Raw genomic sequence first — 24893 nt, forward strand, 5'->3', positions numbered from 1 at the left:
CGGGGAGAAATCCCTTCGGGCTGCGTCAAATTGTTCTCATGCATACTACCTCACCCCTCATTGTTATTGATCAATAACAGGTGTTAATATTCAATATTGTTTCTTGTGGTTCTGTTTACATAATTTTTGGCCAACGACATTATATCTTATATTCTCCCATCTTCTCTTTTTTCTGTATTGAGGAGATGGAGGTTGCCGATTAAGTGAAGGGGCCTTACTGTGAACATGCTGTATCTTGCTACTTTGCCTCTGACCCAGGACAGTGGGCGAGATGCAGGGATGACCAGTCATCCAGGAGGAGCTAAGAAAAGAGGGAGGGAGGGGTGGTGAATGGGTGGAATATAATGAAAGCCTTTGACTACCTACCTTGTAAGGGTATGTATATTAAGGTATTCACAATAAAACTCTTAAAATGTCTCTTAAACATTTATCAATGGATTAAAATCAACAATTTCTAAAATTCTGTACACCAACTACTTTCATTTGTTACCTGAATGACATGTGCCTCTTCTATTTACAAGGAAACATTACAAAAATACCTTTCATTTACAACCGATTTATTTGTCAACATTTGCAATAACACTCCAACGTATTACAAGTCTGACACTGCTCTCTGAAATTCTATACAGAGCCAATTCTTAAAGTCATCCTTTGACTCTGTGAAACCTTCATAAATCAAATGGGCTGGAGGAAAAAGAATTCCTTCCCGAAGCTTCGACAGAATAGTCTGACGAGCACTGTTGACTCCAGCAGCCCATGTCTTCATTTGCTGAGGAGGGAATGTGCTTTTGAGCTTTGCTTCTTTAATGGTCTCTGCAACAAGTGATCTTAGAATAAGATCTGCTTGATGAATAACACTCTTTGAACAAATCAACTGTGCCATCTTTATTTCCTCTGTTCTATCTACCAAAGGTTCAACTGGCTGTGACATCAACAAATCTCCTATGAAGTCGAAGTTATCATTAAGATCTAATTCCACCGAGAAGGAATTGGCCTCCCAGCTTATCTTATCTGGTTCTGGAATCTCCAGCTTCTTATCCATTGAAATTATTACTTTTTCTGGTACCTGAGTTGTTCTTTGCTTATTTTGTTTCATGGCTACATCAACTGCACAATCAACATACACTTGACCAAACCTCAAGGTATATTTCCTTGCAAGCTGATAATACTCGTATCTCATACTCCTATAATAAAAATTATCATCAACTAAAATAATGTAATGAATACCATTTCCTACAGTTATTTCTGGTAGATAGACCTGAAATGGATTTTCACTTTTCCTCCCCTTTATTGCCTCAATTAAATCTTCAACCTGGTTATGAACCTTTTTCCTGGCTGCTTTCCAACATTCCTCTTCAACAGTCTCAACATCTACAACTTCACTTTGACCTTCTATACTTGAAATATCCTTATCTCCTGTCACCAACTGCTTAAGTGCAAACTTCTCTTGTTCTTGAAGAGGTATTATATCATCAAAGCAGATATGGACAATGTGAATAATCTCCTCTTTTATAGCCTTTCCATCCCATATTGTTTTCAAATGTTTACACAGTGTGGTCTTACCAGAACCAGGCAAACCAATGAGTAACACTAGGCTGATGTTTGGACACATTGTTCAAATTTTAAAAATTATATAAAATAAGCAGAACTAAATGAAGTATATTCTGACAAATGCCACCTGACCTTTGATCACAGTCTTGCTAGTATGTATTGCTACCACGCACTACCCAAGTTCACTCTTGCAGGAACCCAATGACTACTAGATATGTCATTTAGATTTGCTACTACTATCCTTTTCATCAGAAACTTCAGTGTCATCAAATAAATCTCCTTGCTTTTCCATCATCCGTTCTGTTTCATTTGCTACATCCCAAGCAGCTACCTCTAACAAATCTATGTCATCTCCAGACAATTTCTGTACACTCTCACCCTTAGCAGCTAAAATCTCTTCAATGTTACGTTTCCCTTCTAGATCTGAAAACCAACCTAGGTTATCTGCAATCAGATGGTTGTTATTACATCCATCACAACGAACTATTACAACTCCTTTTGTATATGCCAACTTGGAAATAGTTTTGTGTTCTCTAGAACCACAAACTTTGCATGTATACACAAGTTGCAATTTTGGATCTATTTTCCCAACTGCTTGACTGTTACATAATCTCTGAAAAGAACACTGTATTCTGCATGCAACACTGGAATGTAAATTATGTACACTGGTGATGCAAGACACAGGAGCAATGTTGGTCCTTTGCTGTGGTTTGATTACACTTCCTCGAGGAAGTGCTAAAGCTCTGAGAGCATAAGTTCGAAAACTGTAAATACGTCTTGACAAACTTGCCATTTCAACACTGCAATAGTATATTTAATTCTTTCAAAACCTAGTCTGAAAAATGAACAATCGCCACTTAATCGCTTCTTTCACTCTGATAGGAAAGCAGTAAGCTATTCAGTACCACAGCCCTACTATTGTTGCTGTTCTGACTGCTGTAGCTGTTCTGGCTGCTGTAGCTGTTCAGGCTGCTGTAACTGTTCAGGCTGCTGTAACTGCTCAGGCTGCTGTAACTGTTCTTGTGACATCTGCTGTTGCACACTTTCCATCAACTTCTGCTGAGCCTCTGCTTGACGATTCATATCATCAAGACGACGCTGCATATAGACTGGTTGAAGTTCTACATAAACGGACATAATTTTGTGGTTCACTGACGTGTGTTTTCCCACACATGTGTCTACACAGTTAGTCTGCAAATTATAGAAAAAAAAAGAATAAAATAAATAAATAATAATAAATAAATAACTAAATCAGCATATTCATCCATATGCTGATACTTAAATGTGAAATATTGAAATTTATCTTAACTAATTTCTTGTTTCAGTGAAAGCATGCACTCTTCACAAAAGACTCATAAACAAATTGGGCAGTGACAGAAATGGGATCCCCTATTAAGTATTTTTCTCCTGTAAACCTTCAAGGTTTACTCAACTTGTCTCCCTACCTACTAAGGAAGATTCTAGATTTGACAATTTTTGAGAATAGGCCTACTAGGTGAGCCTGTAGGGTTCATATTAATATTTTACTCACACCTCAAACTGCAAAGTTTATTCGGTAACTTTCCAGAAACACCCTAAAACCCAAAAACCAATGGTAAAATACCAGAATCACGTAAACATGGATTATATATATGCTGTCCAACAGCTCCTAACCTAACATAACCATTCCATAAAAAAAGAAATGTAAAATGTATTTGTGTGATACTGGAATAGAACCAGAGCAATAACAACACATTTGTGATTTACATTAAAATGCCATTTTCTTTTATTTCACAATTTTCTCAGACAACTGATAATTTGCATTATTATTTGATCCCATTATCTTTAAATGTTCACATGTTATGAGAACGGTTCATTATGATCCAGCAATAATTAAATGCCAAAATATAATCATGCAATGGAAATAGAGGACCACAATGGAAATAAGCATACATGCTTTTTTGAGTTATCCTCGGCAATTTGCAGTTATCTCGAACTATGTGTTCTAGTCATTATCTGCACTTCATGTATATTGATTCTTTGCCAAATAAATATATCTATTTATCATCCATGACCATCATACCATGTAGTATGTACCATATTAAAACTGGGTAAATTCTGAGTGCTGGTACTTTAATCTTGCAAACGCAGATTATATGAGGCACATAACTCTCAAAGTCCATGTTGCTCAATACATTCTGTAAACATACTACAGTAGGTAGTTAATATCAAAATCATATTTATTTTCGTTCCATTGATAAAACTGTAAACATAAAATTATGCCGAAAACTACGTCTACTACTGTCATAAAATTCACTTACCTCTTCTGTATTTGGATCCCTTTTGTTGAAGTTTTGAACACACAAGTTGAAACACCTCTCAGCAATGGTATTGTACAATGTTAGAAAGTCCCGAAACTGTAATATTAAATGGTAAATATAGTGGAGCAGCCAGAGCAAAATAGTTCATGCTTACCAAGCAACGGCAATTGTTGTATCACGATTACATCATATTCTAGTAATACGTAAACTTACCTGACGAAGATTACCATCGACGTCCATTTCAGTTTATCTAAACCGTATACACCTTACACCGAGACATTTATATAATAAATACAGTATATGTAACTTTAAATATAGTGCCTTATGCCCTAGCGTTTCAATCTGCAGACGATGTTTACTCTCACATGTACTATGTCCGAGGGTATTCTAAAAATGTTTTGTATTTTAATAGCAGTTTTTATTTCAGTTATAGCAAAAATCGTTTAAATTCATAATTTAATAATTCATTTCTATAACAATTCTAAATTATATAAATTATTTTAGCACTTTATTTTAGATATTATTTATACCTTAGTATCAAAATAAGATTTAGAAGACATAAGTCATGTTGTTTGATATTTGTGTAGATATCTTGCACTTAAATATATATATATATTAATGGATAACAATAGACTATAATCTTTCTCATTCCTATGACCATAGTCATTTTATTTTTCAATGCGTTATCTATTAGATGAAATAACAAAACAGAGTGTAGAATAATGAAAACCAATAGTTCGAGATGTCTTTCTAATATTTTGATCAATACCTCAAGCTGATTGTGTTTACATCAACAACAAAGATCGGAAGGTTTGTAATTTGTTGATCTTGTGGAATGTACGTAGACTTTTTATTTCAGTGTCGTGTTAGCCGAAGAAGTTGTAATTATAAACCAGTTAGATATCATGGGCTTAACCGTATTATCTCCTATTAAAACGTAACCGAAAAAAAACGATCGAAAAGTATATCAGATGACCTATACTAAATTAGGTAGAGAAACTGACGTGTTTATATATAGACAATTTAATTTTAGTTTGGAGCTCAATCTATTATGGCATTTCAAATTTCTATATGCACAGAATAGAAAATTAAAGTTAATTCTGTAGGTGCCAAAATAGCTGGCGTTCGATTCATAACATGCACAGTAGCCTTGACGGTATATAACTATATTTGTTTATCAGCCCAGAAGAAAATCCGTGATTTTGCCACATTTTTAGCAGTGGGCAAAAATAAGGGTGTGGTCACATCACTGTAATAGGTGAAAATTAGATGTTATTTAATATGCTTTGGTATTCTCAGGACAGTGCAAGCTAATATTTTCCAAGTTATTCTATTTTTTCCATGGCTGGGAAGAAATAAGGAGGGTGTATGTGTCTCAATAAGTATAACATTGTTTTTTCACATAGCTATGGAAATTATTTTGCTGTGTATAGCACTGGAGGGGTTGGGGAGGAAAGTGTTTGTGGATAGGATCTAGGATTTCTGTGCCCATCAAAGTAAATATTTGATATTTGCAATATTTTTTCTTTTGTGCTTCCAAATATATTTATTCTATTGAAATTACTTTGAATAGGAAATTGTCATAAGCACATGATAATAGCCCTAGAGTTTATGGCTAAATACAAAGAACACAAGCCATCTATATTAGTGCACAGACCTTGGTTATATGTCATCTTTGGATCAGGCCCAGAGAATGACTTCTTTTGTTCATACACAACTACCATCTACTCATTTTTCACTATTTTCACATTTAAGAGGCTTTAAGAGGTCATGAGAACAAATTAAGAAAGACTACATATGTAAAGGATATGAAGAAATGTAGTTTTACATGCAGGTATATAACCATTTGGATTAGTGTAGGTGATGTAGTTCAAGCTGGGACAGTACATGAATTTAAATCTAGATATGATAATTGAAAAATAAAGATATAGACCAAGTTGTAACACTCTTAGATTTAAATCTAGGTATAATAAATTAAAGAGTAGGAAAAGGTACCCTACAAGTAGTGCTCCTTTCTTTTACACCTAAGTCTCTTAATCCAACTCTCGCCAACAGCCGCTTGTGGAGATGTTTGGGCCCAGGACACAAAACACCAATTCCTGAGGTGGGTGTATGGCTTGGGCCCAAACGTCTGCACAAGCGGTTGGCAAGTGTTGGATTAAGAGACCTAGGTGTATGCTGTGATTAGGTAAATACATAGAGAAATCAATATTCCAGCACCTACTGTTCTAGGCAAAGACATGGAAGCCAAATCACCAACAGATTATATACTGGTAGGTGACATGAACATACACAGTTCAGTTTAGCTGGGTAGACAAACAATAGACCAGAAAGGAAACAAAATGCTAGAATAATCCCCCAGACTAAATGTATTAAGTTCCAGCAACCATCTCACCAGACAACCCCTCAACACAACAAACAAGCAACTTCCTCAGACATGACAATGTGCTTGACTTGCCACCAAACACAAACAGTGAAGGACACCAGCATCCTACAGACTAATCTCATTATTATCCACCATATTCAAGTTGATAGAAAGACTAATTACATAAACATAATTTGCCCACTTCTTCAGACCAACATTGCCCCTCTGTGATTACCTATTTTACCAGCTAATTAAATTAACTTAGCATCAGTCTTACAAACAATACACAAGTGCTGGAGGGGTTTAACAGAAAAGCACTATTAGACAGAACAGCTATGGTGGCAATAGACCTAAGGGAGGTATTAGATATAGTTCCCAGATGTGCACTCACAAAAAAAAAACAGGGATCAATGACAGGTACCTGTATGTGGTGGTCCTGCAAGATGGACAACAAAGCTGCCCATTTTTAAAACCCATCAACCTCCTCACCACCCATCAGGAGGTGTGGCCCCCAGGGGCTGACATTTGGTCCCTGGACTGGGCCCAAGATCTCTCTCTATCAACTTTAACACATTTTTCCTGCATTTGATCAAGGGATGAAGGAATGAGGAGGAGGGCTGCTGAATGGTTAATGATGATAATATTAGTGATTGTTGCCTTGAGTTTTTCTGACAGGACACCTACAACCCCATAGGAGCTGGTAATGATCCTTGAGCCTTCCCATAGATCTCTGAAAAGGAATGTACTCTTGTCTGTATTGCATTATTATGGGGCTGTTTCTGCATCACTGGCTAAGCAGTAATTGGGAGAAGCAGTCATCAGTTGTCAGTTCTCCTTGTCTGAAAAATTGGAGGAAATGTAATCAAAGTTGATGGCCATTGTGGGGCAGCAAACTTGTAGCCACAACCACCAATTCAGTCCATAAGTCACTCAATAAAGAGATTTTGTAGTGGCTGTAAAGGGTGAGTGTAAGGTGCTTTGTGTCCTCTGGTGGTTGCATATGTGGCAGATGGAGTATGTTGCTGGCTGTTTGTGAGTTGATCCTGTTTTAATGCAGGGTGATAACTGAATGCAGGTATGCTAGTGTAATTCTTACTTGTCTCGGGAGTGATTTCTCAGGTTGATATCTGGGTGGATTTGGTGACATTTAGAATTTGGAAGTATATTGTACAGTGTTTAGAGTGCAAAAAGTATCTAAGAGGGTTGAGGTCTGCAGCTGTGAGGCTACAGGAGTTCAGTCAGTGAAACCTGAGGCAGCAATTATTATTATTATTATGTGGTTGTGATATTAATTATTGTCTAAAGTTTCACTATTTTCTTCATTAGCATATAGTAGTAGAAGGGGAGCAGTTGTCAGTTGTCTGCTCTACCTAAGTGGAAAGGTAAAGGTAACACGCTTGAATTTGATGAGAGAAAGATCTTGGGTTTGGTCTGAAGATTAAATGTCAGCCTCTCAAGGCTGTACTTCTAGATGGAAGTGAGGCTGTTCGTGGATTCTGAAGGTAGGTTGCAAGATGATTCTCTCATGTCTATCTTGCAGGGCTATTACTAGCAGGTACTCATCATTGATCCCATTGTTTGGATAAGTTCATGAATCTTCAACAACCCAGTTCATACCTCAGATGTAGTCTTCATCACTTCATAACCCTGGAATTACTTAGATATTAGTAAGTAGTTGAATTTTGTATACCTTTAACTGGTTTGATTATTATATTTCACCCCTTGCAGCCAGCTTTAGTCCAAGTTCTCTATTTTCTTTGTATATAAGATTTAATCTTTTTTCACATTACAGATGATGTTGATACTAAGTTGGTAAATTTGAGTACTTAGCTAGTCGTGCTTTACAGGAACAAGTTTATACTTGAAGAGTCCTGTGGCTTTGCATTCATGATGTCTACCAGATGCTGCATAAGAAGCAAGGTTAAAGCCACAACCCCATCCCTGATTACACCCATTTCTCCTTCTCCTCCTTTATTTTCAGCTTTTGTAGTATGCTTTAAAGGTTCCATATGGAATTTTAATTTTCTTAATTTGTTTTGCTACATAATATTTTCCAAATGCCACTCCTAATAAATTGCTTGATTTAATATCTACTTACCATTCTAAATCTAGTTTACCAGTTAGGCACAATAACATTTTTCTAATGTCATTATCGTCTAACAAGTTGATTAATAATATGAGCTAATTTAGTATTGCTAATAATGCTGTGTATTGCATTATCTAACAGTTAAAAAAAGAAATAACAAAGAACTACAGACAATTTAAAACAAAAACTTTAAAGATAATAACAGGTTGTACCAACTCCAATAGAACAGCTACACTCAGAAACCAGAATTTTTCCTATAGAGCAGTGGTTCTTAATATCATCGTTTGAGGTGTAAATCACAAAAGCTGGAGATGTAAACTGTACTCGATGGCTGATTGGTTGATTTAGTTGCTGTGAATGTATTTGTTAATTATCGATGGTCATTGCTTTTTTCTACATTCTAGACCTTTGCCAAGTATTGTTTTGTCATTCAGTATCTCCCCCAAGAAATAGATAGATTGGATTCCTGAGTTGCACTTAACTCAAGTTTTGTGATTCACGAATTCCACTTGAAAGTCTAACTACTCCAGTTTATTAAATTTGGGCTAGGTACACACAGCTTCTGTGAGGTGGCCTCATATATTATCTGTCTTCTTGATGTCATGCCAGAGGAAGCTAATTTAGTTTACTTCATGTATGGTGCTTGTGCTCTTGTGAATTCTGTGGTTTACACATCTATAACATTATAAGTTGTCTGTGCTGCATCTGGAGCTATAAGAGGTGCTGTTGCAGGAGGAATAAACTCAGACATCACAAGAAGAAAATAGAAAAACAGATAATAGATAGGAAAAAAAGAATTGTTTGCCATTAAAGGCATCACAAAATTAATGTATGAGAAGAAAGAAAATAGAAAAAAATACAATAGGTGGTGAAACAGAACAAAAAATGTGATAAAGAAATAATATGCTGAAGGCCAGATATGATCTCAAACACCTACTTGAATACCTTGGCCTAAATATAATAAAGGCCTTAAGTGCACAGTTTAATTGAATTAAATGGACCCTCGCACATTTTGGGAGCACAAGCACATGTATGCACATACTCTTGAATTTGAAGCTAGGTATACTACAATTAGGTAATTACACATGAACACGGTTAATATTACTTGACTCATACTACACACATGGGACTGAAGTGCATTTATGCTGCTCACTGTACAGTAAAATTGTTAAAATGTAGCCAAAACCTTCCTACTCTTTTTCTGGATACCACTACATAGTCCTTTAATGCATTATTGACCACCCTTCCATCCACCACCCTCTCCCATGTATACTTGTGCTTGACTTTTTTCCTAAACACTGTGTTAGTTATCATCAACTTTCTAAACACATCCGCCATTAACTCTACCATGATTTTTACCCGGCATTCCACACTTGTGAGATTAGTGAAGAAAGATTAGTAAAAGAGGAGTGGAAGGGAACGGTGGATAGATTGAACATAATGGGACACTGAGGATGAGATGGATGAATGGGGTGAAAGAGGTGAGTAAGGGGAGGGATGTCTGTTGAGCAAGGTAGGGAAAGGGCAGGAGATAGGGGTGAGTGGAAAATGGCTGTGTATAGATGATACTGTGATGCAGAGAAGGGAGTGTGTGGGGGATGTAGGGGTTAGGGAATGGTCATATCTGGATGATATTTTGACACAGCCCAAAGGGATTTCTCCCCATCATGTATTTTTCTGCACAAGGGGTAGAGAGGGGGGATTGCTGATTAAGTGAAGTAACCTTTTTGTGGATGTGCTTTGTCTTGCTGCTTTGCTTCTGACCCAAGGCAGTGGGTGGGATACAAGGATGACCCATCATCCATGAGGGGCTAAGATGAGAGGGAAGAAAGGGGAGTGAATGGGTGGTGATGAAATGGATGGGAGTGGGTACTTGCCTTTTGACTTTGGCTACCTCCCTTGTAAGGGGGAAAAAGCCCTTGGTATATGGATGGATGTACTTCAGACTTCCCAACCACTCTGTCTCTTGGTTCATCCCCTACCCTAGCATTGAGATTTCCCAAAACCACTACATTGACATTATTTCCAAAACTCTCTAAGCACCCATTTAAATATATCCGAAAAACCTCCCTTTCTTCTACACTCTTCTCATTACCAGGCCCATAGTCACTTACAAAGATCCATATCTCCCTTCCCAATTTCACCTTCGTGCACGTTAACTTTGAAGAAACCTTCCAATCCACCACACACTAAGCTATCTCCTCACTTACTAGTAGAGCCACCCCTTCCTTCCCTCATCCTCTCCTCACTCCTGACATCCTTCCCAAATCTAAATATGATAATTGAAAATCAAGGAGATAAATTTAGTTGGAACGGAACACTAATTTGGGGCTAGGTATGACAAAATTATAGAGTAGGATATGTGACCCAACAAGCATTGCTCCTTTCCTGTATACTACAATTAGGTAAATACTGAACTACTCTTCTTACACTACACCACACTAGCTGTACAAAGGATTACAAAGGCGGAGCATGCCGACAGGAGACCTTTTGGTCCATATCTAGGTCGGATGCGGAAAAAAAAATCAGGCAACAATATAATATTTCATCCTTGAGCCAATGGGCCAGTGGGTGGCCATTGCTGGTTATCTAGGAGCCACAGATCTTCAAGAGTGACATGGAACAACAGATTGATTGACTAATAAAACAAAGCATGCACTGATCTTGTGAACTCATCATACTTAACACTAGTCTAGAGTTTAGGCTTATTTTGATCAAGGATGTGAGACAATACACTGCATTTTCAAGGGATTCCAGTATTGAACAAAAAGGTTAAAAACCACTGCTACATAGACACTATTCTATCTAATGTTATAAAGATATTAAAGTTGTTGTAGTTTGCAATTTATACACTTTATCCTGTTTAGACATCTTTAGTATATTTCAACCCGTGCAGACAGTTTTGGTGCAAATATCAATAAATAATTTTACCTAAATAAATCTTATAATATTTGTGCTGGGAAGCATAAGCATCTTATGTTTTTTGTATATTAAACCTTGTTTCTTCTGTTCTTTTTATATTAGCTTATATATTTTTTTTCCTTACAGTACATTGCAGATGGTGTTATGGCTGTTGCGTAAATTATACTAACTTAGTTGTACTTTACAGGAAAGAGTTTATACTCGAAGAGTCCTGTGGCTTTGTATTCGAGATGTCTACCAGATGCCACATAAGAAGAAGAGAGGTTAAAGCCACAGTCCCCTCCCAAATTGTACCCATTTCTCCACATTTCCAAATTTTCCAGCTTTTAAAGTGCTTGCATAAAATTTTTATATTGTTCTAAATAATTTTAGCTGCATAACATTTTTCAAATGTCAAGTCCATCTCATACATTAGTTGATTTTAAATTTACTTACCATTCTAAATCCAGTTTGCTGAGTAGATATAGTAACATTTGTCTAATGTTATTCCCACCTAACAGGTTAATAATATGAGCTAACAAAGTGTTTGCTAACAGTATTATGCTTAACCCAACTACAAATAAAACAAACCAAGCCAATAGGACATCTGCATTCAGAAACTAAAACCAAAGTCCTCACCATAAAGTAGGATATAAAAATGATTGGATCAGTAATTTGAGGCTAGGCAAATGTCATACTCACCTAATAAATAATTATCACAATGAATTTTGTTGTAGTGCAGAATGTAGTAATGTAGTTTAATTTCATACAGTTTTAAACACTAGACAGCTTTAGTATACAAGTAGCTTGCCCTAAATGCTGTATTTTTGTGGGAATCATGACTTGCTAGACATAAAGTCAGCTAAGTTTGTACCACCCCTTAATTTGCCCTCTATGAGAGCTAATTAAATGATAGTGCAGACTTATGTGATTTTTGCATCTAACAAGCCATGCTTAGCATAAAGCTACTGCTTTTGGGATGAGTTACTCATATTTTAACCTTTTCAACCAGTTTTGGTGCGAGTACCAGTAAACAATTTTCCAAGATTTTATTCTTATTTTGGAAAGGGGAAATGATCCCTTTAATTACCTTTTTTCTATTAAGTTTTGCCCTCTTCTCTCTTCTCAGTTTATATTAGTGTATAGTCTTTTCCTTACATTGCAGATGGTGTTGGCTATTTTAGAAACTTTAGTACTTACTTAATTTTGCTTTACAGGAAAGAGTTTTTACTCGAAGAGTCCCATGGCTTTACATTCATGTCTACCAGATGCAACTTAAGAAGAAGCAAGGTTAAAGCCATAACTCCCTCCCCAATTGTACCCATTTCTCCCCATCCCTATATTTTTTTTCAGCTTTTGTAGTATGCTTTAAAGGTTTCTAAATCAGTTGAGCTGCATAATATTTTTCAAATGTCATACCCACCTAATAAATTGATTGAGATTTAATATTTGTTTACCATTCTGATCCCTTTCATACAGGATTTTTGTACTGTTTGAAGTCAGCGTAGCTATATGATATGCTATACCCACCTAATAGATTGGTTGAGATTTAGAATTTGCTTGCCATTTAAATTCAAATTGCTAAATAAACACAATAACATTTTTCAAATGTCATTCCCATTTAATAGATTAAGTAATAGTATGAGCCAAATTTTTCCTAACAGTGTTATGTGTAACCATGGAATGGAACATGAAATAACATTAGTTAATGTACTGTAGTTATATGTTTTGGTTCCTGATTTAGTAAGAGTCTCAGGAAAATATTTACTTATGCAATCAGTTACACTTTCTTAAAAAATATAAATTGGTACATTGGAAAGGGATGCCAACAAGGGACTTTTTGTTTCACAAGGCCATATACAGATTGAAAACGGAATAAATTAAAAGGTATTGCAACTTATTGCACAGTGTTAATTGGGTCAGATATCAAATTATACAACATGTTACTGTTTCATTGTTTTGGGAATTTGAGGGAGGCAGGAAGGAGAAATTTAGATGTGTTTTAGATGAAGTGCTTAACAAGTATGGTTGGGAATATGAAGATGGATAGAGTGGGAAATGAGAAGGTGAGCAGGTATGGAAAGGGAGCTGGCAATAAGGCTAATGAAAGAATACTGGGATGGTATGGGCACATGGAAAGAATTAGTAAAGAAATACTAGTAAAAAGAATGTGGAAGCCAGAGGTGGATGGAGTGAACTTGATGGAAGACCAAGAATGAGGTGGATGGATGAAGTGAAGGGGACCTTATGTGAAATGGTAGTGTGTTTATACAGGGTCTCCATAAAGTCTGGGTACATGATAAAAATACATAATTCTTAAAACAAAACAATTTTATTCAATTTTAATGTTGATATATAATGTTTTCAACATGATTTCCATCATTTTCAATGCATAATTTGATGCGTTTTACAAAATTCAGGTGGACTCGATGAAATAGGCTCTCATTGCCGTCGATTTCAGCACACTCACTGGTAATGCGTTCTCTAATATGGTTTAAATCTCTCATCCGCAATTTTAGGATAAGACCATCCTTCTCGTCCACTTAAGAGTACTAAATCGATTTGTTCTTTAGACAAGGCCATCTTCATTCTGAGGAGGAAAAGTAATAAAAATAAATAAATAGTAAAATCTCCTATGTTCCCAGACTTTAAGGACACCCTGTATAGTAAATATGACCTAACGTGAGCCCTTTAGCATGGCCTGGGGAAACCTGGGAATTTCCCCATTTTTGACACATCTAGCAATGACCTGTGCATGGTAAGCTGTCTCACTGTTATTCTGTATGTTATCTATTTATAGAATATGTATATTATGTGTATATATATATATTCATTAGCCACATTGCCAAACAAAATGGAAAGTTTACTGTCATTCTCTTCCTCTCAAATCCCAAGCCATTCCTATGAAAAAAATATATATATATATATATATATACATTCTATAAATAGATAACATGCAGAATAACAGTGAGACAGATCGCCATGTGCAGGTCATTGGTAGATGTGTCAACAGTGGGGGTTTCTTTGGGCTTCCGTGGGCCATGCCAAAGGGCTCACATTAGATCACATTTACCTTAGCAGAGAAAGGAGAAGGTTGAAATAGGTGCAGGTGGAGAATAGTTGTGAACAGACTATAAATTGACACATCCTAAAGGGATTTCTCCTCATCTCAATTTTTGCACGGAAGGATGAGGAGGGAGTGTTGCCATGTAAATGAAGCACTGGGGGTAGACCAGATTATGCTGGGCCCTGCTATAGATGTGCTGTGTCTTGCTGCATTGTTTCTGATCTAGGCAGTGGTCCAGGGACAGTGATGGACCTCTATCCATAAGGTGTTGTGACAAAAGGGTGATGTATGAGATTGTATTGCAGTGGGTGCATGTCTTGGCCTTTTGGTATATAGATAGAATATTGTCTGTGCAGGAAGTTTGTTCCATTTGTTGACTACTTAACTGGCAAAGTTGTTTCTGCTTCCTCTAATTTGAATAATGATAGATATTTTTCATGGTGGTTATATGGGAACTAAGGATTCTTCAGTATATGGGCTGCCTAATCTTTAAACAAGCTTAGTGATTAGTGTATCCCATTAAGACATGAGTCTCAGTGGGTCATATCATATTGTTAACACCAATTTGAAAAGGAAGCATATTGGGTGAATGAACTAGAGTTCAAGCACCTGGAGGTGGTAAGCGAGGTGCATGCTCGTTTGAGTTACACTAGAGCTAATGCATGACAATGAAAGGCCACATAGCCTTAAATCCTCAAGCAGGCTAGGTAACAGGTGAGAAGTTGAAAAATAGAAAGAAATAATAGTAATAAATCTTTTTTCCAGAATGCATCAAGACCAGGTACCGTCGACCTAGGACTCATCATGTATGCTCATCTGAAAAAGGACATTGCTTAATAAGCTACACTAATCATTCAGAATTTTTGCCTCACTTTGTTCAAAAGTCTGTAAATGCATGAATATCTCATCATCGGGTGACAAATTAGAAGACTGGGAGAACTTCAATGTAGCACTGAAGAAGATGAGTCAAAAATACGAATTTAAGGAGTTGCACTTGGGTCAGACCCTGCATTCTCCTTGGGGACGTTACAATGTTATCAGTGGACTTGATGTTGGAAGGTAAGGAAAATTAGTTTATTCTTTCCTCATGAATTTAGTTGCATAATAAGTACAGTATAATAAAAATACAGGTTCTGTGAATGCATGTGCTCTTGGTAATGAGAAGGGTGAAGAGAGGGATTTTTATTTTTTTGATTTATTTAAATGAGTGTTTAGAGAGTTTTGGGAGAAATGTAAATGTGTTGGGGGATTGCACTGCTAGAGTAGGAGGTGAGCTGATAGATGGAGTAGTGGAGAGGTTTAGGGTAGGTGGGAAATCTAATGGAGGGAAGTTGTAGATGTATTCATAGAGAGAGTTGATGATAGCAAAGTATTTGAGAAGGGTGATGGAGGGGAGGATGGTGGAGAGATCATTAATGGACTATGTAGTGGTGCCCAAAGGAAGAATTGGAAGAATTTTGGACATTAATGTTTTAAGAGGAGAGAGATGGGCATTGTCACATCATTATTTGGTAAACAGGAAATTGAGAGTAAAGGAGGAAGAGGGAGGGAGTAAGAGAAGTGCTTAGGGTAAACAAATTAAATGAAAAGAATAAAGATAAACAATGCTGGAGAGACTGAGGAGAGTGTTGGGGGATGAGTAATGATAAGGGAAATGGGAGGGAGCAGAAGGAGGGCAGCTAATGGGATTAAGAGGTTGAAGAGAAGCAAACTTATGGGTCATGGAGGTGAGGTGGGAAAAAGAGATTGGGCGGCTAATAGAGTGGGATCATTGAAGTTTGAGATATTTAGCTGTGGGGTTAATGTTGAGGGTGTTGATGAAGTATTGAGTTCAGTGGTCTGTCTTGAAGAACTTGTTTAGTGATCTGAGTGTAAATATGTTTTTGTATGGATGTATTGTGTAGCACTGGTGACAGGTTGTTGTATACATTTGAATAGTAAGTTGCTGGGGGTGGTTTTTATGTTACATTCAGCTGGTAGTGCATGTGCAATGTAATGAGAAATGTGAGTAGTGTTAAGGGTTCAAGCATAGATCTATGTATCTTTTGATATCATATATTGTATGGGGAGGATTTTAGTTTCCATGTCCTATTGAGGGTGGTTTTTGTGGATCCTGTTATTACTGTCAATATTTTATTTTGTAGAGTTTGTAAAATGTTTATATTTGTTTTACTGATTGTTGGGAACAATGCTGTAGAAACATGGTTGATGGTGGTTTCTATTAATTATTTGAAAACTGTAATTAGAATTTCCTTCTTTTGTCTTAAGCCTGTGTTTATGATACCTACCTACTTCAGCAAATCAACGTGGAATCAAAGAAGGCCTCTCCACAGCACACTCCCTAGAAACCTTTCCCAACAGGTACTGGAAGACTTCAACAAGAAAGCACCACCTCACAGAACAGTACTGGTGGTAGTAGATATAAATGAAGATTTTGCCACTTTCCTTAGAGCCTAGATGCATCCTATTAGATATGACCATAGAAGCAGAAATACAGAATACTGACAAGAAATAGTTGGCAAACTTCCTGGCTGGCAGAGAATACAGAGTATCCCAGAACAGCTGCCTTTGGGAACCGAGATACGGATCCCAAATGAGTGACAATATTACCAAAGCTATTTAGACCAGAATTCCTGACCCTAAACCCAGAGTTCAGCACCAAAGTGCTCACATGCACAGACAACTTTACAATACCCCAGTACTACAGCTGCAAAATAAGAGCCAACAATACTTAAAAATACCTCAGTGAACAAGAAGTATGGCTGACACAAATCAGAATCTTTATATCACCTCAGAAGTCCTCATTGTTATTGCTCCCCTGATTTCCATTAATCTAAGAAACACCTAGTCCTCTGATTGAATGATTAATCTCTCCAACTAACCAGAAAACCCTAAAATGTGGCATCACATTTCATACACACATGATCTGGACCCCCCATAACAGATATCACAGTGGAGGCAAAAAATGAACATGGACTGGATTTGGGCAGAGGAAAGAAACATCAATAGATATATATATAAACAACTTATTACAACTGCATTTAACTATACATTCACTGCATGATATTCAGCAGTTCTAAACAGAGACATCCTAAAAAAAATGAAATCAGGTATCAAGAATAAATTGATGCACCAAAACAATAGTAACATAACATTTATATTCAGAAACCAAAATCCTTCCCCTGGAGAATGATAGACACAAATCTCTCCAAGAGACATCAAGAGGTCATGGGAACATACTAAGAAAATACCCCATGTCTGAGGGATGTGAAAAAATACAGTTCTCAATACAGATACACAAACTTCTGGAATAGCCAGGATGATATAGCACAGGCTGGAACCATACATAAATTTAAAATGAGGGATAGTAATTACAGTCAACCTCACAAGCATATCTTCCTTCCTGTAGACTACAATTTTGCTCCAATAATAGCTTACCCTCAGCATTCCATAAGGGCCATACAGAAGCATGTACACACATCAATCACAAAACAAGTACTCCTTAACAGACTGCCAAGTTCTATATTCCACGAGCTCTCCCTCAGAAATCAAACCATTAGTGAAACCATTCCCAAGACAAACTAGAGTTTTACTGGCACACCTACAGTATATTCAGGTCACTGCCTCACACTAAAGTGGTACCATGCTTGGCAACAGACATCAATTACTTAAGATGAAACCATCACACAAAAGATACAGAGCACCAAATAACATACTGTTCTTCACTTGTTCACTCCAGACAGCAACAAAGAATTTCTTCACTGAGTGACATGGACTGAGTCAAAGACCATAGCCAGATTCCTTGAGGCTGTGCATCTTCTGGAATAGACTTATGGCAATAGCTTGATTGATCTGAGTGTAATCTTCATCCTTCTCATAGTTTACCCTCATGTTTTCACTTATACATATGTTTCAGATGCTGTGAAGTGTATGAAGCTGAAGAAATCAAAACTGGTGACCATGTTGCCCTCAAAGTGTTCAAACGTAGCCAAGAATACCTTGGGGCTCTTCAAAGAGAATTATTGTGTCTTCGGACCTTATCAGTTCCTAATGGACCTATAGGTAAGTATGTTAGGCATATTTTTTTTGTATTTAAGAGTTGCATGAAATATTGTGTGTGAAGTGTGTAGGTAACTATTGTTGCCACAGAATTTCTAATTATATACCAAGGGCTTTTTCTGCTATACAAGGGAAGTAGCCAAGTTAGAAGGTAAGTACTTATTCCTATCCATTTTTCTCCCACCCATTCCACTCTCATCCACCACCCTTTCTTCCCTCTCATCTTAGCTCCTCATGGATGATGGGTCATTCCTGTATCCCACCCACTTCCATGGATCAGAAGCAATGCAGCAAGACACAGCACATCCACAGTAAGGCCACTTCATTTAATCGGCGACCCCCCATCCTCTCATGCAGAAAAAGAGAAGAGAGGGAGAAATCCCTTAGGGCCCTGTCAAAATATCATTCATACATAAACACTCCTCCCTATCCCCTTCCTTCCTTGCATCACAGTATCATCTATACACAGCTATTCCCCACTCACCCTTATCTCCTGCCTTTTCCCTTCCTTGCCCAACAGACATTTCCCTCTTGCATAAAGCCCCTTTCACCCCATCTGTCCATCTCATCCTTGGTCATCCCTTCAAGTTCACTCCATCCACCTCTGCATTCCACACCTCTTTACTAGTCCTTCTTCACTTGTTCTTTCCATGTGACCAATCATCCCAGTACTCTTTCATAAGCCCTATCTGCCATCTCCTTTTCCACCCCAACTCTCCTCCTTGTTTCTCACTATCCAACTTCGTAACCCCTACCATACTTCTCAGACCTGAGGACTGTCAATAGCTACTTTGGGGAAGCAAGTTTCCTGTCAGTGAAACCTATGACAACACTTATTATTATCAATGCTGAGTTTTCATTGTGATGGTGATGTGATTTTAAAACTGACAGCTCACTGGCTGAGTAGGTTCGGGTGTCGTTACTTGTGGCAAAGGTCGAGGGGATGGCGGTTCGAATCCTGCTACTGGCAAAGCTGAACCAAGGGTATGGTTAATTAAATTCCACGATACAAAGTCCTCTGTAAGGGGCACTGTCCAAACCTCCTGATAGGGGAGAGTTTGTGATGTTAAACCATATCATCATCATCATTATTTGTGATGATTGAATTAATGCCTCTTAGTCTAAACATAGTAATTCCAATGCTTAGTCTAAGCATAGTAATTCCAACATATTCATCTTTGTTTCACTTCAGTCAACTTCCTAGGATGGTTGGATGATAACCAGCAAGACATTCTGGTGCTTGAGCTCATGAATGGAAACCTGCGTGACGTTCTGTTAAGTCACGAGAATCATAACCCCTCCCCATGGCTTGTTACAACTCTTACGAGGGACATTTGCCAGTGAGTAATATTTTTGAGGTACCATATTCCTCATCCACTATGTGAGTTTCATGTTGTACCTCATTTTATTGAATCTTATTTTTTTCTATACCAGTTTCTGTGGGTCTTAGTCAGTTTGTCAACTGTTTGATGGGGGTTCCATCATTTTGTCAATAGATGTTAGATTAGATTTCACTAATGCATGAATATTGTGTAAGGTTAATAAATTAAGAGTTTTTATCAGGTGCTTGGCTGCATGTGAAATTAGCAACTTTGCCCTTTGTCACAACAAAGTAATGTCATAGCACATTGGTAAAGTAATACTAATGACCCACTTTTGGAGAAGAATAAGCAAAAGTAAAAAGATTGTATATTTCGCTGAAGAGGATCACAGTTAGTGATCGAAATATACGGATCTTATTACTTTCGCTTATTCTTCTCTGAAAGTGGGTCACTAGTATTAATTTGCCCTTTGTGTTCAGACAGTCTAGATGTGGCAAACATTGAGAGTCAGTTTGGAATTATCTACAACTACAATGTTTGTGGTAAAGGTGTGGCAGTGCCAGGGTTATGTCACCATGGTTGTTCAACATATGAGTGAGGTGGTGAGAGAGGTAAATGTGAGAGTGCTAGGCAGGGGTTTGGAGTTGGTGAGTAAGAGTAGAAGAAAGTGGAAAGTGAGTCATATGTTGCTCGCAAATGACAATGTACTTGTGGTTGAATCTAAGAATAGATTGAAGCAGTCAATGGTGGAGCTTGGTGTGAGAGAAGAAATTTGAAAGTAAATGTGGGAGTTGGAGGGTGGGGGGTGTTGTCACCATAAAATGAAGACAGTTCTGGCTCTTGGCAGTGCTGTGTTCTTGTTGCATTCCCTTAGACTGAGGCAATGTGGTGGGTGAAAGGGGTGAACTTCATCCAGATAAAATAGGAAGGGCAGTGAATGGGTTTTAGATGGGTGTGGTGCATGTAGGGTGTGTGTATATTTTGACTAGTCCTACTCCTTTACAAGGGCTTTTGGTATGTGTGTGTATTTCAGATACTCCTTGAAGTTTCTCAAAATTTATGACACTATGTATATGTGCTAATTTCTTTTTCAGGGCTATATTACATTTGCACAAACATGAAATTGTTCATGCTGATATGAAACCCCCAAATGTCATGTGGAGTGCTGAGTCAAGTTGTTTCAAATTAACTGATTTTGGAGTAAGTTTCATCACTTCAGAAGATTATATTCACAGCATCTACAGCAAAGGTTTGGAAAACTTCCATTTGAGATCACATATTAGTTGGAGCCATTGTTGGATACTATTGATATTATTGTTATTAAGCATGCACCCACCCTACATCCACACCTGAAACCCAACCATTGTTCCTCCTATCTTCGCACCTTGTGGATAAAGGGTTATGCCTCTTCCTCCCCCAACTACCCTGGGTCACATGCAATGCAGAAGAACACAGGTCTTTCACAGCAGACCTTTCTTCTGTCACAGACCCTCCTCTGCAAACAAGATGCTAACCTCCCATTTCCCTTCAATCTTACCTCTCAACTCCAAACCCCTGCCTCTCTGTTGCCTCAGGAGTCTCTTGCATCTCCCAGGTAACTAGCAGTGGCCTTTTTTTTTTTTTTTTTTAAAGAATAGTTTGGTCTTTTCTATCCTTGTTTTGTCTCAGAGCAAAATGCTGTCCTGAATGCAAGGATTCAAATGAGGCTCTACATATATATAGACAGATGACCTTTCAGAAGTAGCCCAGTACAAAGTAGGCTTGAATATACCTCAATGAGCGAGGACTTTGGCAAAAAAAGAAAAAAAAAAATCTCACATGAATCTAAGGAATACTTGGTTCTCAGATACAATGGTCAATCTCTCCCAGTAGCTAAAACTCCTAAAATACGTGGCCTGAGAAGTATGATAGGTGTTACCAGGCTGGATAGAGTGAGAAATGAGGAGGTGAGGAGGAGAATGGGGGTGGAAAGGGAGTTGGGAGATAGGGTTGATGAAAGAGTATTGGGATGGTTTGGACACATGGAAAGAATGAGTTAAGAAAGATTAGTAAAAGAGGTGTGGAAGGCAGAGGTGGAAGGAGTGAACATGAGGGGGCCATGGACAGGATGACCTATCATCCATGAGGAGCTAAGATGAGAGGAAGGAAGGGGTGGTGGATGGAAATGGAATGGGTGGGGAATGAAATGGATTGGAGTGGGTGTATGCCTTTTGACTCTGGCTACCTCCTTGGTAAGGGGGAAAAAGCCCTTAGTATATAGATAGATAGACAGTTGTAAGAGTGATTTTAACACACTCTCAGGGTACCAGTCCCCAGAGGTGCAGGCTTGGAATGAAAGCAAAGGGAAGTCATCACGCCCAACACGCCCAGGGAAGCCTTCTGATGTATGGAGCTTAGGATGCATTATTGCTGAGGTCAGTTCAATAGTCTACTGATGTTTTCCTTAGATCTAGTTGATTGACATAAGTAAAATATCTTAATGACAACACATTTATTCATATATTGCACTGGGGTCTACGAGTATGTGGAACACTGGGTTGCATTCCTAATTTGCGAGGCCTGGGTTTGAATCTTAGTAATTGCTAAATACTTTCAACTCTTTCCCACCTTTCTGTGCTGTGATGGATATCTATGGTCCAATATACTAGTGTAACACCAGTGCTCACGCTCAAGCAGTGTGATGGAACTCATTGGTTTTAGAGTATATTCACAACTGCCATCATTACAATATAGGAATGCACCATTATTATCATTAAAATTTCTGTGATCACTGTGAATACTGAGAATAACTATTGTTATAGGTGTAAGTGTGCCATACATGCTTCCAAAAAATGCTAATGAATGCATACAATATATATATATATATATATATACATATATATATATATATATATATATATATATATATATATACATATACACACACACACACATATACCATACCAGTTGTGTGTGATGGTAGTGAAATTATGAAATGTATTTTTCTTTTTAGAAGCGAGTAAATGCCTTGATTGACTAAAAAGTGTAATGAGGAATAGACATTTGGGAATGGAGGCTAAGAGGAGATTGTATTTACCTAGTTGTATTTTACGGGACGAGAGCTATGCTCGTAGTGACCTGTTTTCGTATCTCTCCACATCCAGTTTGTTCTTAAAATCGTGTATAGTTCTGGGATTCATTGTTTCTCTGTTCAGTTTGTTCCAGACATTGATCACTCTATGTGAGAAGCTATTTTTTTTTCAGGTCTCTTCTGTAACTCTTTAGTTTCTTTTCGTGTCCTCTTGTTTCTCCACTGTCCCACTTTAATAAGCCATCTCTATCGAGAATTTACATACCTTTCATAATTCTGTAAATGGTCAACAAATCACCTCTTTCTCTTTTCTGTTCCAGTATTGATAGATGTAATTTCTCCAGTATTTGTTCATATGTCAGATTTGACAGTGTAGGTGCTGTTTTTGTCACTGCTCTTTGGATTCTTTCTAATTTTCTTATGTTCTTTTTTGTGCTAGGTGCCCACATTGATACAGCATATTCTGATTTCGGTCTTATCATTGTAACTTATTTTTTAACCATCTCCTCATCTATGTAGTCGAAGGCCACTTTCATAGATTTTAATAAGTTGTAAGTCTCTCCAAATAATTTATTTACATGTTTGTCAGGTGTCAAGTTACTTGAGATGATTACTCCTGGATCCCTCTCTGAGTTTACTTTTTTGACTTCTTTGTTTCCAATTTTATATTGTCCTGAAACTCTATTATTACTTTTTCCAAATTCCATTATGCTACATTTTTTGATGTTGAAGTTCATCTCATATCTCTGACTCCATTCCCATATTTTATCTAGGTCATATTGCAGCGATCTGCAATCTTCTTCTGTGCTTACTCTCTTGAGTAATTTGGCATCGTCAGCAAAAATGTTCTTGTAACAATTTACTCCCTCATCCATATCATTTATGTATATGGCAAACATTAAAGGAACCAAAACAGAGCCTTGTGGGATGCCACTTTTCACATCTTCCCATTTCGAATTTTTGTCTCTAAATACCACTCTCATTTTTCTCCGTTAAGAAATCCTTCACCCATTCCAACAGTTTGCCTTGAATTCCTCCTATTTTTTCAATTTTACTTATTAATTTTTTGTTTGGTACTTTGTCAAATGCTTTCTGCAAATCCAAGAAGGCGTAATCTGCCCATCCATCTCTTTCTTGTATTATCTCAATTAATCTCGAGTAAAAGCAGATTAGGTTTGTAGTGCATGATCTTCTGCTTCTAAAGCCAAATTGTTTGGGGTTTATTATTTTGTTATCTTCCAAGTGTTTGGTCCATTTGTTCCTGATGACCTTTTTGCATATTTTTGCTACTGTGCTTGTGAGGGATACTGGTCTGAAGTTTGTAGGATCTTCTTTGTTTCCTCCTTTATATATTGGTACTATGTTTGCATCTTTCCAATCTTACGGCACCTTTCCCTCTTTGAGTGAAAGTAAATTATCTTGTATAGTTTGTCTGTCATTTCATCTATATACTCTTTCAGTATCCAATTTGCAATTCCATCTGGTCCATGCAATTTTCTGACATCAAGGCTTTTTATTTGGTCTCTTATTTCTTTTTATTGTCTTTATTTCTTTCATCATGGGTGATCTTTCTTGTTGTCCATCTTCCCAAGATTGTGAACACTCAATTGTAAAACATACATACATACATACATATACATACATATACCAAGGCTTTTTCCCCCTTTCAAGGGAGGTAGCCAAAAAGGGAAAGGCATAAAAACACTCCCACCCATTTCATCCCTAAATACACTCCACACCCCTCCCACCCTCCCTCTCATCTGAGCACCTCCTCAATTGTAAAAACAGACCTGAAAGGTCTGATCATAACCTCTGCCATCTCTGTGTCATCTATGTATTCTTTATCTCCACGCAGTTTCACTATTTCATGCTTATCCTTTAGTTTGTCATTTATATATCTGTAAAAGGGTTTAGGTTGATCCTTACATTGAAGGAGTGATTGTGCTGACAGCACTGTATGGGGGCAGAAACATGGAACATAAGAGAGGGAGAGAGGAGTTTAAATGTGTTTGAGATGAGGTGTCTGAGAAGTATGATGATAGGGGTTACTAGGCTGGATTGAGTGAGAAATGAGGAGGTGAGGAGGAGAACAGGGGTGGTAAGGGAGTTGGGAGATAGGGTGGATGAAAGAGTACTGGGATGGTTTGGACACATGGAAAGAATAAGTGAAGA

At 37.5% G+C, this 24893-nt stretch overlaps 4 protein-coding genes across 9 annotated transcripts in view; 1 reads left to right on the forward strand and 3 right to left on the reverse strand.

Annotated features, from left to right (window-relative positions):
* Positions 1–412: 412 nt before the first annotated feature.
* Positions 413–1612, reverse strand: Pstk (Phosphoseryl tRNA kinase). Its single transcript, XM_076197030.1, has one exon. The coding sequence runs from the start codon at positions 1610–1612 to the stop codon at positions 593–595; it is 1020 nt and encodes a 339-aa protein (XP_076053145.1). The 3' UTR covers positions 413–592.
* A 134-nt stretch (positions 1613–1746) lies between these two features.
* LOC143032373 (DNL-type zinc finger protein-like) lies at positions 1747–2344 on the reverse strand. The gene has a single exon (XM_076197032.1). It carries the CDS (start codon positions 2342–2344, stop codon positions 1769–1771), a length of 576 nt encoding a protein of 191 aa, XP_076053147.1. The 3' UTR covers positions 1747–1768.
* Positions 2345–2466: 122 nt separating this feature from the next.
* Positions 2467–4250, reverse strand: Tim9b (Translocase of inner membrane 9b). Its single transcript, XM_076197033.1, has 3 exons — positions 4065–4250; positions 3852–3947; positions 2467–2742 (listed from the first exon to the last, which is right to left on the reverse strand). The coding sequence occupies exons 1-3, from the start codon at positions 4089–4091 to the stop codon at positions 2467–2469; spliced, it is 399 nt and encodes a 132-aa protein (XP_076053148.1). The 5' UTR covers positions 4092–4250.
* A 184-nt stretch (positions 4251–4434) lies between these two features.
* LOC143032371 (serine/threonine-protein kinase Kist-like) overlaps positions 4435–24893 on the forward strand; it is a 35066-nt gene continuing 14607 nt past the window's right edge. The window contains exons 1-8 of one of the 6 annotated variants that reach the window (XM_076197025.1): positions 4435–4661; positions 7757–7883; positions 8009–8136; positions 15036–15329; positions 18187–18332; positions 19522–19669; positions 20746–20900; positions 21953–22065. In XM_076197025.1, the coding sequence (XP_076053140.1) occupies positions 15166–15329; positions 18187–18332; positions 19522–19669; positions 20746–20900; positions 21953–22065 (726 nt within the window). In that variant the 5' untranslated portion in view covers positions 4435–4661; positions 7757–7883; positions 8009–8136; positions 15036–15165. The other 5 variants (XM_076197027.1, XM_076197028.1, XM_076197024.1 and 2 more) reach the window with 5 other exon arrangements.

This window comes from Oratosquilla oratoria, chromosome 13 (genome assembly GCF_046742065.1).
Source record: "Oratosquilla oratoria isolate Oo_2021 chromosome 13, ASM4674206v1, whole genome shotgun sequence".
Lineage (NCBI taxonomy): Eukaryota > Metazoa > Arthropoda > Malacostraca > Stomatopoda > Squillidae > Oratosquilla > Oratosquilla oratoria.

Excerpts from the sequence above, each read along its gene's own strand:
- LOC143032373 (XM_076197032.1), bottom strand. The coding sequence starts at position 2,344 with ATGGCAAGTTTGTCAAGACGTATTTACAGTTTTCGAACTTATGCTCTC.
- Tim9b (XM_076197033.1), bottom strand. The coding sequence starts at position 4,091 with ATGGACGTCGATGGTAATCTTCGTCAG. Across the intron at positions 3,948-4,064 it reads TCGATGGTAATCTTCGTCAG|TTTCGGGACTTTCTAACATT; the intron begins GTAAGTTTACGT and ends TTAATATTACAG. Across the intron at positions 2,743-3,851 it reads GGGATCCAAATACAGAAGAG|ACTAACTGTGTAGACACATG; the intron begins GTAAGTGAATTT and ends TATAATTTGCAG.
- Pstk (XM_076197030.1), bottom strand. The coding sequence starts at position 1,612 with ATGTGTCCAAACATCAGCCTAGTGTTACTCATTGGTTTGCCTGGTTCT.